Source organism: Eschrichtius robustus, chromosome 5 (assembly GCF_028021215.1).
Source record: "Eschrichtius robustus isolate mEscRob2 chromosome 5, mEscRob2.pri, whole genome shotgun sequence".
Taxonomy (NCBI): Eukaryota; Metazoa; Chordata; class Mammalia; order Artiodactyla; family Eschrichtiidae; genus Eschrichtius; species Eschrichtius robustus.
This window is the reverse complement of record NC_090828.1, coordinates 124,808,289-124,820,342: the sequence shown is the minus strand read 5'-3', so window position 1 is coordinate 124,820,342 and position 12,054 is coordinate 124,808,289. Positions and strand designations below refer to the sequence as shown.

Below are 12,054 nucleotides of genomic sequence, written 5' to 3'. Positions count from 1 at the left end.
CCCACATGCCGCGGAGCAACTAGGCCCGTGAGCCACAATTGCTGAGCCTGCGCGTCTGGAGCCTGTGCTCCGCAACAAGAGAGGCCGCGATAATGAGAGGCCCGCGCACCGCGATGAAGAGTGGCCCCCACTTGCCGCAACTGGAGAAAGCCCTCGCACAGAAACGAAGACCCAACACAGACATACATACATACATACATACATAAATAAATAAATAATTAATTAAAAAAAAAGAATTCATGCAGAGCAATTTTACTTGTTGCCAATTAAGATCTCCCAGTGGAAGTCTATGTTTTAGCAAAGGCAACATGTTTAATACTCAGCATCACTTTAGTCTATGTAAATTAACCCCTTGAGGATAGAGACGTGCTAATTCTTAAGATGCCTGAACAATTCGATTCTAAGAACCAAGATACACAGAAGGTAAATCTCCAAGAGGCTCTGGGCTTGACTTTTCTCAGGCCATGTGTGCTTCTGCCTCTTAACTCTATTTTACAACTATAAGACAATTTCTATATAACGTGTTAGCAAAGGATCTTCTTTTCCCCGAGATAGAATGATAGCATGTAGCGTCTCAGTAAGCAGTTTTAATGTCACTCACATTTTACCAAAACTAAGACTACTGCTGAAGGAAACTTGAGGCACTGGTGCCAATTATCTCCACCCCAAAATGTATACATATATCAAATGATGGAGAACACGAAAGAGTATTTGGAATGTGGATCATTTTATTGCACTGTTCACTCTACTTAGATAAGCAGCATTTTGAATCATGGTGGGAAGGGAAACAAAGTTTTTGTCCAGTTTTTTTTCTATCTCTTTCCTTAGGTTAAGAATCACAAATAAGCCAGAATGCAAAAATCTATTTTGAAGAATTTTGGATACACTGAAACTATCATTTTATTGTTGGAAGGGATGGGCCTTAGGGACTCTTATTGCACCCAGAGATCTATACATGCTTGTCAATTAAACTCCTCTTGGTGATGTAGGGAACCACCATTTCTCCCCCCGGGAAGCAGGAGTTAACTGCTTTACCAGGGCAAACATAGCTTGTAATCAATGGTTCTTCAGGTTCTTGGAATTTGGTATTGAGGCTCTGGTTGCCCCTCAGAAAAATGGTAATGAACTTGGGATTGGCTTTCCCACGTATCTATCGTCCCCTTTGACCAACAACCCAGACTATTTGCTGCTCTTTTACAAGTCACCCATCCTAGTACCTGTGAAGTAAGGGGAGAAGGATGAAGAAAGAGGTACCAGCTATGTTTTTGTATATTTGGCTACCAAACTAGATAGATCACCATTTCCCAAAATATGTTCCTTAGACCTTTAGTCAGAGTAGATGCTCCAAGAAAGATAGGATTTGGGAATTTTTTTAAGTCAAAATTATATTTTATAGTCTATATTTGATATGCATATCACATATTAGCAATATAAATGGCTCTGAATAGTTCTACAATTAAAATAAAATCTTAAAGTTTGGTTTTACCTAGTATACCTCAAATCTGACCACAGAATACCTTTATTTTTCTTAAAATATCTGTACCATAGTGTACTAGTGTTTCTTGGGATATGCTTAGAAAAATGCTTATGTAGATGATTCTTTAGATCACTGGTTCTTACCAGGGAGAGGAGAGGATGTTGCCACTAGGAAGCATTTGGAAAATATCCAGAGACATTTTTGGTTGTCACAATGGGGGATGGTACTGGCATGTAGTGGGTAGAGGCTAGGGATTATGCTAAACACCTTATAACGCACAGGACAACCCCGCCCCCATGCTTAAGAGTAATCTGGCCCCAAATGTCAACAGTGCCCTGCCTGAGAAACCCTAGCCTAAACATAGCTTGTTCAAATGAAACTTCGATCTGGCATCTGTAGGTTGGCAACTGGCACTGTGCATTCACCAGATCTTGTCATTTAATTTTGGCCTTGCAAACCTACTTATTCTTCACTTACTTACAAGCTATTGATAACTCTGTCTGCAATTCAAGCTATGAAAATCTGAAATGAATGCTTTGACATTATCTGGTTCAATCACTGGCAAGCTCTTAGGTATCTGTTATATTAGTCACTTCTACCCCCCGTTCTTTGAAGCTTTCCATGACATGTATTAAATACTACATAATGATCCAGCTGTATAATTATTCTAGAAAAATAAGATTATACCTATCTCTACATGTCAGATATAGGTAATGCCTTTTTTTTTAACACCTTTATTAGAGTATAATTGCTTTACAATGGTGTATTAGTTTCTGCTTTATAACAAAGTGAATCAGCTATACATATACATATATCCCCATATCTCCTCCCTCTTGCGTCTATGCTTCATGTAATCTCAGTGCTCAGTTATCTTAAATACTAGCTATATTGATACCTTCTTTTTATAGCTAAGGAAACTCAGTCTCAGAGATGTTACCTAGTAGCCAGTTTGGATGGGCCACGACCAGGGTCCATGTCTCCAAAACCTCCAATCCAGTCGTATTTCCATTTCTATAGTGTTATGCTGCTTCTATTTGTCAGACATAATTTCACATATGTGACATGAAAGAGTAATTAACACCATAAATATTCATGAATTCAATTTGTATTTTCCAACTGTCTATGTTCTAAATTCAATCTGAGGCTGCAAATGGATAAAGATTTCTGTCAAATATCAGGAGAAAGACATTCTCAGCAGTTGTTTTCTCACACCCTTTCTTGTCAGTCACAGATATATTTAGCCAAATAGAAATAGTAACAGATGACACAAAAATCATTAAGTACAAAAGAGCATTTTTCTCCTAATCTTAACTTTCCTCATTTAAACAAATAAATGTACAGAAATGTATGATCACATTTCAACATTGACTAGTAAACAAGTTGTCACTGGGTGTGTTTATTTTTTTCTCATCAAGCAGGGAGAGGCAGAGCAAATTAAACCCACCCAGACTTGTACTCAAGTCTTAGACTAGGTTCTAGATCCTGACTCCACCCTCTTCTTCAGATGAATTCACAGAAATTTTTTTCTGCTGGTATCAAAACATAGTTGAGCTAAATGCTCTTTGCCAGACAGCTATATTTGAACTCCACAAATTCCTTTGCAATTTGAAAACCCAGAGATAGATTATAGGTCTATTTCAGTAGAATACTAAACAGGACCCCAAAATAACCAGTTATCTTGAGAGTATGATTACAGCAATATATTTGTGTCACAGCACATGGTTATGCTATAAAAAAGTGACTAAAGACTATTAAAGAGTAGGAGATTCCTCCACGAAAATAAGACTTTTAATTCTTAGACCCAATCTTCTACCATTTGTCCAATTCTTTTATCATTAAGCAAGAGGCAATAACAGTATGACATGTGTTTACCATGTTTTGATCAGTCCTCAAAGATCGTGGCCCTAAATTAATGCTGGCTACTATTATTGTTGGAAGATCGAAATATTCAATTTTTTCTTTTAAGTTTCTTTTAAGCTATACTTAAGTTAGCTTAAGTATAAATGGAAGACCATTAGTTAATATCAGCAGCAATGACAAGTAACCTATTCCATGAAATTTGTAACAGCTACAAATTAAAGGCATAATAAAAATCAGAGGAAGCGTATCCTGAGTTATGGGAATGCTTGTTTAACTTCAGACACTTTAGTTGTGCTTATGTACATGACATGCCTTTCCCATGATGCTCGACACATCACAGAGTCTACCCCAACTCAAGAAAGCATTTTAACTATTTAATCAAAAACAGAAAAAAAAAATCCCCACTGCTCACTGTCACTCACAAATCGTTCACCATAAAAAATTTGGCTATAGTTGCAGTTGTGATATTGTAATAACCATCAGAAAGCCTATCACTGTAAATCAGTCAAGATCTGTTTGCAAAATATAATCACGTATAATTTCACGATTCAATAAATAGTATGTAAATCTGCTATTATTGGTTTTCCTTTTCTTTTCAATACTACTGTTTCCATTTTCTCACTGGTAGTCATTCCGACTATTCAAATGTCATCATTGCCCTTTATTGTTATTCAAATGAAGCTTTTTTATTAGATCCTCTGACACTATATAAAAAGCTTTGCTTCTTCACCAGCAATAATTCTACTTCGAAGGAAAATGGAAGTGACTGCCCGCAAAATTCTGAGCTCTTACTTTATGTTAGGTTATGTTTGCACCTGAAATGAGATTTTAATTTAATCATATCAGAGGAAACCAAAGGTTTTTATTAACCACCTTAAGAAAGCAGGAAAATATTCTTTTCCATGCAGGTTTTTTGGTTCAAAAACCTGTGAAACTATTATTCCTCTTCAATGATGTGTATAAGACACACTGACCAAATTAAACTCTAATTTCTCTCATCAAGATGGTATTCATCATCTGTGCATTTTTTCTTTTGAAAAAATAGGGTAAAATTATTCTATACAAATAGTTTAAAGAAAATGTTACAACTCAGTTACATAACCTTTTAAGCATACTTTGTAGTAGATCTACAGAAAATATAATTTAAAAGGCATATAACCATAAATACACTGCTGTTGGTTTTATTAATACAACACACTGGTTCACAAAAGAAAACCTGGTTAGAGCTCCCAAAAAGAAATCTAACAAATATTGCAACAAGTTATGTAAAGTTAACTGATGTGTCTCTTAGCAGCAAGCAGACCTGAAAACTGTACATTTTTGTTGTATCCTACCAGCAGCTTTTCTAGGTAGAGAAACAGAATATTGTCTATTACTATAACCACAGATCTGTCTTCTAGTAGGAAAACTAACATAAGAGCAGAACAAATGAAAATATCAGGCATTTTGCCCAAGAACTAGGATTCCTCAGAGAAGATGAATTTCAAGGTTATTAGGATTTGTTACAAGGGTGCATGTAGAACAGGCAGCATCAGCTGGTACAGAGACCAAGGGTGATGGATTTAGATAAGGTCGGACAAGAAATCCATAGGGTTAGGTCATACTTACCTGCTTAATATCTCTGTGTACAGAGAAAGCACTGTCTTCCATGACATGAGGAGATGAGAAATAAAGGACGTTAGGGGCTTTTTGCCCCCTGGGAGACAAAGCTAATTATATTAAACAATTCTTGTGCAATGTAAGGTATCATGTAATTGAGCACTAGCATATTTATTCCAGATAACAAGAGCTATAGGAATTCAGTAAATGGAATTCAGAGACCATACTAGCATGTAGGAGGACCATGACCACACGGACCCCAAAGACCTAGATAATAATATCAAAATAATCTCCATTCCCAAGAGGCCTCAGGGAATGAATAACTTGGGAATATGACTTCTATGATACTAGCCTCTTTTTCCAATTTACCTGCACAAATGTTCTCACATACCTTTCCTTACCTAGACTCAGGACCCACCACATAGAACAAAAAACTAAACATGGGAGACCTATACTACAGCATTCTTGAAATACATATTCTTTAATATGAATTAAGAAATTTTAAGCAGAAGTGTTCAACCTTTCAATTATAGAAAAACTTAAATAATATTTAAGCAGGCAAGGGCCAGAGAATTTGGGTCCTAGTTTCTACAATATAAGTATGCTGCATGGCCTTGGACAAATTAATTCCTTGACCCTGACAAGTGTTATGATTTCCACCATCCTCCCAGTTCTGAGCAGGTCCTTCACTCAAGGACAACTTTTGGCACCATTGTTTTACTTTAATTAAAGGAATGGAACTCTCTAGGTAGCCTCTGCTGATTTTTGCCCCCAAAGGTGCTTTTGGCACCAAGTAGAAGAGACCGTTTGCCAACTCCATGCTTCTGTGATCAAGATCAAATTTATAGATGCTGCTATTATTTAAGGATGTGGATTTAACTCACCTCCAGAGACTTCTGTGTTGCTCCTCAAGTTGAGTCAGCAGATGTTCAATGTATTTGTTGGAGTCCGTGTATTCCTACACATACAGACACACAAAGACAAATAAGGCCTCATCACCATAGGCACAGGATTCTAAGACCATCTTGATCTCTACAAGAAGATTTTGGACAAGATAACCCCTTGGTCCCTCCCAGTTCTAGGAGTAGATGCTTCTGTGACTTATATGCATAGTCATTTGGGGATGAATAATATTTTCCCCATATCCTGTGATCACTCCATGAACAAAGAACGGAAGAGAAATGGAGTTCTATCAAGTCAGCATAAAAATCCTCTTATTCACAGAGAAAAGCTAAATTTCATAGTCATTTACACTGTGGTCTGTTCTGCCATATAAAAGTAAGGGGTGGGGGGAGGGAAGTGAGCCAAACTTACTTTCGCTGCTGACCTTAGAAGAGGAGGAATAAAGTAGACAACACAGGTCTTGATTATACTGGTTTTACACAAATAATTTCCTAGCAAAAACACTATTTTTGAGCTACATAGAAGCTTTATATATTCACTGCCCTTATTCACTGGGCATCTCATTTGTATTGATGAATCACATGTTCGTTTTCCTTCATCTCCTTATATGAACAAAACAATGTAATTTGGTTTTGGTGTTTCTTTTCTTTAATTTTTATTTTCTTTTATTTATTTTCTTAGAAAATCAATCTTTGGCTTCTAAGAGGTTATAAAGGCAAGGTTTATCTTGTTTAGAAATATGCATAAAGTTTTGTAAATCAAATTATATTTTCAAGAAACATTTCCGAAAAATGAGGGATTCCTTTGAGGCATGAGAATTGCTCATAAAATCTATAGGTTATTAAATCCAATTTTTTATATTTGTGATTCCTGAATATGAGGTTCACATGCAATAGTTTCAACTGCTAACTATGTAGAAAAATACAAAAAAAAATTTGTATGATTTATTTCATCCTGAACCTGATACTTCTTTCCCTTTCTGTATGAAGATCTAGCCCACAGGCCTCTGTGCCTACATTGCAACTACCTTAGACGGAACAGTGTGCAATGATTTCAGTTTTAAGGCACGCATGAAAGTTACTGTTTCATTTCTTATGGATTTAAGGTAAACTGGGGACTCTAGTTAATATTGCTACTTTTTTTTTTTTTACAGATTTATTTTGATGAAATTCTATATAAAATCTGTTGTTCCTATAAAAGTATTCACTGTAATGGGTAGGAGCAGGGGAGTGGAAGAAACACAGTAAGAATTGACCTGATATAAAGGAAAGGGCCCTGTTCCAAGTTTCTGGACCTGGATCTACCTGTGTAGCCTTGGAGAAGCCTTTTTAACTTTCCACAATATTTCAGTTAGACTAGAGAGTATCCCAAGTCCTCATCTAGCTAAAACTGTTAGAATTCTATAACACTATAATTCTATTGCAGAAAATTAGCTAGAGTTTTATTCTAATTAATACACATGTTCAGTTTAGTTATTTAAACAAGACCATTGGGCACATCAAAACCAAAGCAGAAATCTCTTATCACAGGAAGTTGCAGTGGTCTGTGGTTATGTTATTAAGTATCCTGATCAAGCTTTAAACACGATTTATTTATTTATTTATTTTTAATTTATTTATTTAATTTATTTATTTTTGGCTGCATTGGATCTTCATTGCTGCTCACAAGCTTTCTCTAGTTGTGGCGAGCGGGGGCTACTCTTTATTGCAGTGCATGGGCTTCTCATTGCGATGGCTTCTCTTTGTTGTGGAGCATGGGCCCTAGGTGCATGTGCTTCAGTAGTTGTGGCACGTGGGCTCAGTAGTTGTGGCGTGCGGGCTTAGTCACTCCATGGCATGTGGGATCTTCCTGGACCAGGGCTCAAACCCGCGTCCCCTGCATTGGCAGGTGGATTCTTAACCACTGCACCATGAGGGAATCCCTAAACATGATTTAGAACACTCAAAATTCTTAAAGATATTTTCAAATACGTCCCATCAAAAAAAAATTTAAAGACAGTGTTTCCAAGTAAAAACAAATACAAAAACTTCAAAGTCACCCATCCATTCTTCATTCAGCTGTTTTTTTTCAACATCTCTTATATGTCAAGTGCTGTTCTAACTTCCGTAGATATAGTAATAACTAAGAGGGAGAAAGTTCCTGCCCTCAGAGAGCTTACATTCTGTAGAGAGATACATAACAAGTAAGTGAGCAGATTGATTTCAGATTGGTTACATGCTAAGAAGGAAATAACAGGTGACAGGAGGGACTTTAAGTGGGGAGAGCACCATCTTCATACACCATGGTTGGAAGAGGACTCTGAAATAACAGGTGACAGGAGGGACTTCAAGTGGGGAGAGCACCATCTTCATACACCATGGTTGGAAGAGGACTCTGAGTAAATGATTTTTGGGTTAAGACCTGAGAGAGAAGGAGGCAAGCATACAGAGAAAGGAAGAGAGCAGGGAGAACACCGCAGGCAAAGGAAATGGCATATGCAAAGGCACTCAAATGTGGTATTTAAGGAACAGAAAGGAAGCCATTGCGTCCAGGAGCAGAGCCTGGGGTGTGTATTCTAAAATGAAGTTGGAGAGGCAAGCAGGGGCCAAATCATGTGCAAGCTCTGGAAAACAGTTAGATTTAAACCAATAGATTTGTTATTCTGTTCATTCTGCTTAGCTCAAGTCAGAGGTGGAAGCTGAAAGGTGATTACAAATATGATCTTTGGATCAAAAAGATTTAGGTTCAAATCCTGGTTTTGGTACTTACTAGCTGTACCTCCTCAGGCCAAGTTATTTAATCTCTCTAAACCTTATTTTTTTTCAGAGAGATAAATAATAATTTAAAAGGTGTTTTAAGGGTTAAATAAAACAGTTTAAGCATATACCACATGCTAAGCAGTGAGCAGAGCCTTTTGTATAGGATCAAACCTCTTCTCAAAAGGCAAACCACTTTACAAGGTGAAGTTTATATCCATTGTCTCTTCTCTTACTCAACTTCAAGATGTTTAAGTGTATGCTTCTTTTTTTTGGCTGCATTGGGTTTTCATTGCTGTGTGCAGGCTTTCTCTAGTTGTGGTGAGCGGGGGCTACTCTTCGTTGCGGTGCGCGGGCTTCTCATAGCGGAGGCTTCTCTTGTTGCGGAGCACGGGCTCTAGGTGCGCCGGCTTCAGTAGACGTGGCTCATGGGCTCTAGAGCGCAGGCTCAGTAGTTGTGGCTCACGGGCTTAGTTGCTCCTTGGCATGTGGGATCTTCCTGGACCGGGGTCAAACCCGTGTCCGCTGCATTGGCAGGCGGATTCTTAACCACTGCGCCATCAGGGAAGTCCCTAAGTGTATGCTTCTTTAATTATAGTTGCTGAATTTTAGAATAGGTAGTTAGAGATCAACAATAACAATACAGATTTTCAAGCATTAAGTGTAGGTATTGCTGGATTGTGGTTTAAAAGCTATTTCAAATACAATACTGGCTGCTTCCATTAATTTTCCATAAAAATAACTCTAATGATGTCTTAAACAACATAACAATGGGAAACTAGAATTACGGATTCTTCATCCTTCTTTTCAGCTTAAGTTTTCACCATAGCATGCTTACTTTAATATCCAATTTTATGTTACTTGCACATTTATTGGGGTATTGCCTATACCCCACCCCTACACATACACACACACACACACACACACAAATAGACACCAACTGAAATGAATTGAGAAAAAAAAGATGATGCTTACATGTGTTTTTTGTTAACTGAAACAAGTTTTCCCCTGCCTAAAAGAACTTAGGCAGCACCCTCATATATTTATCATTTCTGGCCCCTGAATTGGAGAAATTCGTTAACTAATAATACATCCTTACCATTCTTTAAGAATAAACTAGGATTATTCTACTAGGAATCACTTTGGAGATTAACTCTGAGGAAACGATGGAGGGTGATCCCAGTGGGGCTGGCAGTGGTCCACACTGGAACTATAGTCACAGCAAGTACAATGTTATAGTGACTGTGACTATAGTGCCAGCTTGGGTATGAAGCGCATACTTTGAGCCCGTTCTTAACACGGGCTCCAATATTCCAGAGTATCAAAGGCACAGGCAGAAAGAAAGGGGATGGCAAAATTCTACCTCAGTATAACATAGCTCCCCAAATTGCCTGAAAGACATTGGATATTGGGGAGACCTCGCAGAAAAGATTTTAAAAATGCAGATGGACAGAAGGTGGTGTATACACTGTCTGCTGGTGATCCCAGGGTCTATGCGGATCATTTTAGAATGAGTAAACTGAAAACATGCAACACAGAACCCGTGAAGAAATACTGGAGGACAAGAGAAAGAGAACATCACCCTCAAACACAGGAGAAGGCATCAAATCTGAAAATGATTTTCAAGAAAGTATTTTAGAAAAAACCTTAACATGTTTGGTAGTATCCAGAAAGACATGACTCTCCAAAACATGTGCAGAAAGCTTAAAAAAAGACACCGAGATAAAAAGATAGGATTAAATTAAAAACAAGACTAGCTGAAAAGAGAATAAAATGAAATAAAAAAGGAGCTGCGTGAGCTAAGAATTTCAAGGAAATATAAACTGCAATAGCAGAATGGAAACTTGTTGACCTTTACATTGTGATTTTTATTACGGAATGACTCTCCACAACATGAAATTGTGCTTCAGAGAAGAGTGGGTAATGGATTATGGTGTATCTGCACTAAGTGATCACACAAATGAAGTCTACTCCTCAGTATCTCATCTAGAAACAAATCAAACTCCCCAACCCAAGTACTTAAATATTCCTCAGTATCCATGGGGGATTGGTTCCAGGACCAATTCCTGGTGATACCAAAATCCATGGATGCTCAAGTCTTTTATAGTCAGCCCTCTGTATCCACAGATGTGAAACCCATGGATACGAGGTTGACTGCACTCACTAAGCCTTCTACTATGTCTACAGTATGATTCAATTAGTGTATATATAGTCCAGTTAGTGAAGATTAATACTGCTGTAACCTAGAAGAAAAACACACACCCATATCCCCATCGTCCTTGGTGTCAATGTTCACTGTCTCTAACATTATCCATGAAAAATGTCAGCTTCCCCAGGCTTGCTTTGCCCAGCATGTACTTCTCATGTCACTCAGCACAAAGACTTTATTCAAATATAGTTATTAACTTGATGAACACTGTATTCTGCTTGTTTTCCTTATGACAAACCCACATTAGATACAATAGTAGAATTGACAATAAAAACACACACACAGTCCTGTGAAGGACAAACAATCTAGGTAAATTAAATAAAGGATAAAGGTGAAAATGAATAGAGACATGATGGATATTAGGTCAGAAAATGTAGGTTTGTCTATCAATTATAGCTTTTGAGTACTTGACAAGATTTGTAAGGTAAACAATGATCAAGGGATAATTAAAGAAACATTTCAGAATAGGATAGAGAAAAAAAAAACACTTGATTTTACACATCAAAAAGGCTGCTCGGGCTTCCCTGGTGGCGCAGTGGTTGAGAATCTGCCTGCCAATGCAGGGGACACGGGTTTGAGCCCTGGTCTGGGAAGATCCCACATGCCGCGGAGCAACTAGGCCCGTGAGCCACAACTACTGAGCCTGCGCGTCTGGAGCTTGTTCTCTGCAACAAGAGAGGCCATGACAGTGAGAGGCCTGCGCACCGCGATGAAGAGTGGCCCCCACTTGCCGCAACTAGAGAAAGCCCTTGCACAGAAACGAAGACCCAACACAGCCATAAATAAATAAATAAATAAATAAATAAGTAGCTCCTTTTTAAAAAAAAAAAAAGGCTCCTCACATTCCAGGTAGTTTATGGAAAATCATCCACACATCCACCCACATAAGGGCTGGAAAAAAAAGTAGTGTGTGTGTTTGGGGTGGGGATTGAGATGACTGCAAGCACCCAAACAGACAAATGGGTCTCCTATCAAGGATTTTAAAAAGGCTGGTTGCATAGCTTCTGGCCACCCCAGATGTCCATTGGAATAAGACACATAGACAAACCTTTGTGTCTTAATCCATAAACATCCCCAATAAAGTAGCTTCTATATAACAAAGCAACAGAAAGACATTCTCAGGTTTACATGAATTCAGAAAATAAAGCACCTACCTTAATTAAAAATACATGTGTGGTAGGGTGGGGGGAAGTGCTCCAAGGTGGAGGCTCAGGAAGACCCTGAACTCACCTTGCCCCATGGACACACCAAATCTACAGCTGCATATGGAA

General features: G+C 38.0%; 1 protein-coding gene across 9 annotated transcripts in view; it reads right to left on the bottom strand.

The window, feature by feature from the left end:
- The window catches only part of NCKAP5 (NCK associated protein 5), a 1,051,318-nt gene that overhangs the window by 645,340 nt on the left and 393,924 nt on the right, over positions 1-12,054 (bottom strand). For 8 of the 9 annotated variants that reach the window (XR_011074154.1, XR_011074153.1, XM_068545242.1 and 5 more), the window contains exon 3: positions 5,821-5,894. The exons of the other annotated variant lie outside the window; for it this stretch is intronic. Coding sequence is in view for 6 of the 8 variants with exons in the window: in XM_068545242.1 (XP_068401343.1) it covers positions 5,821-5,894 (74 nt within the window). In the remaining 2 variants the exon portion in view is untranslated. The remainder of the gene's footprint in view (positions 1-5,820; positions 5,895-12,054) is intronic. 9 annotated transcript variants of the gene reach the window in all.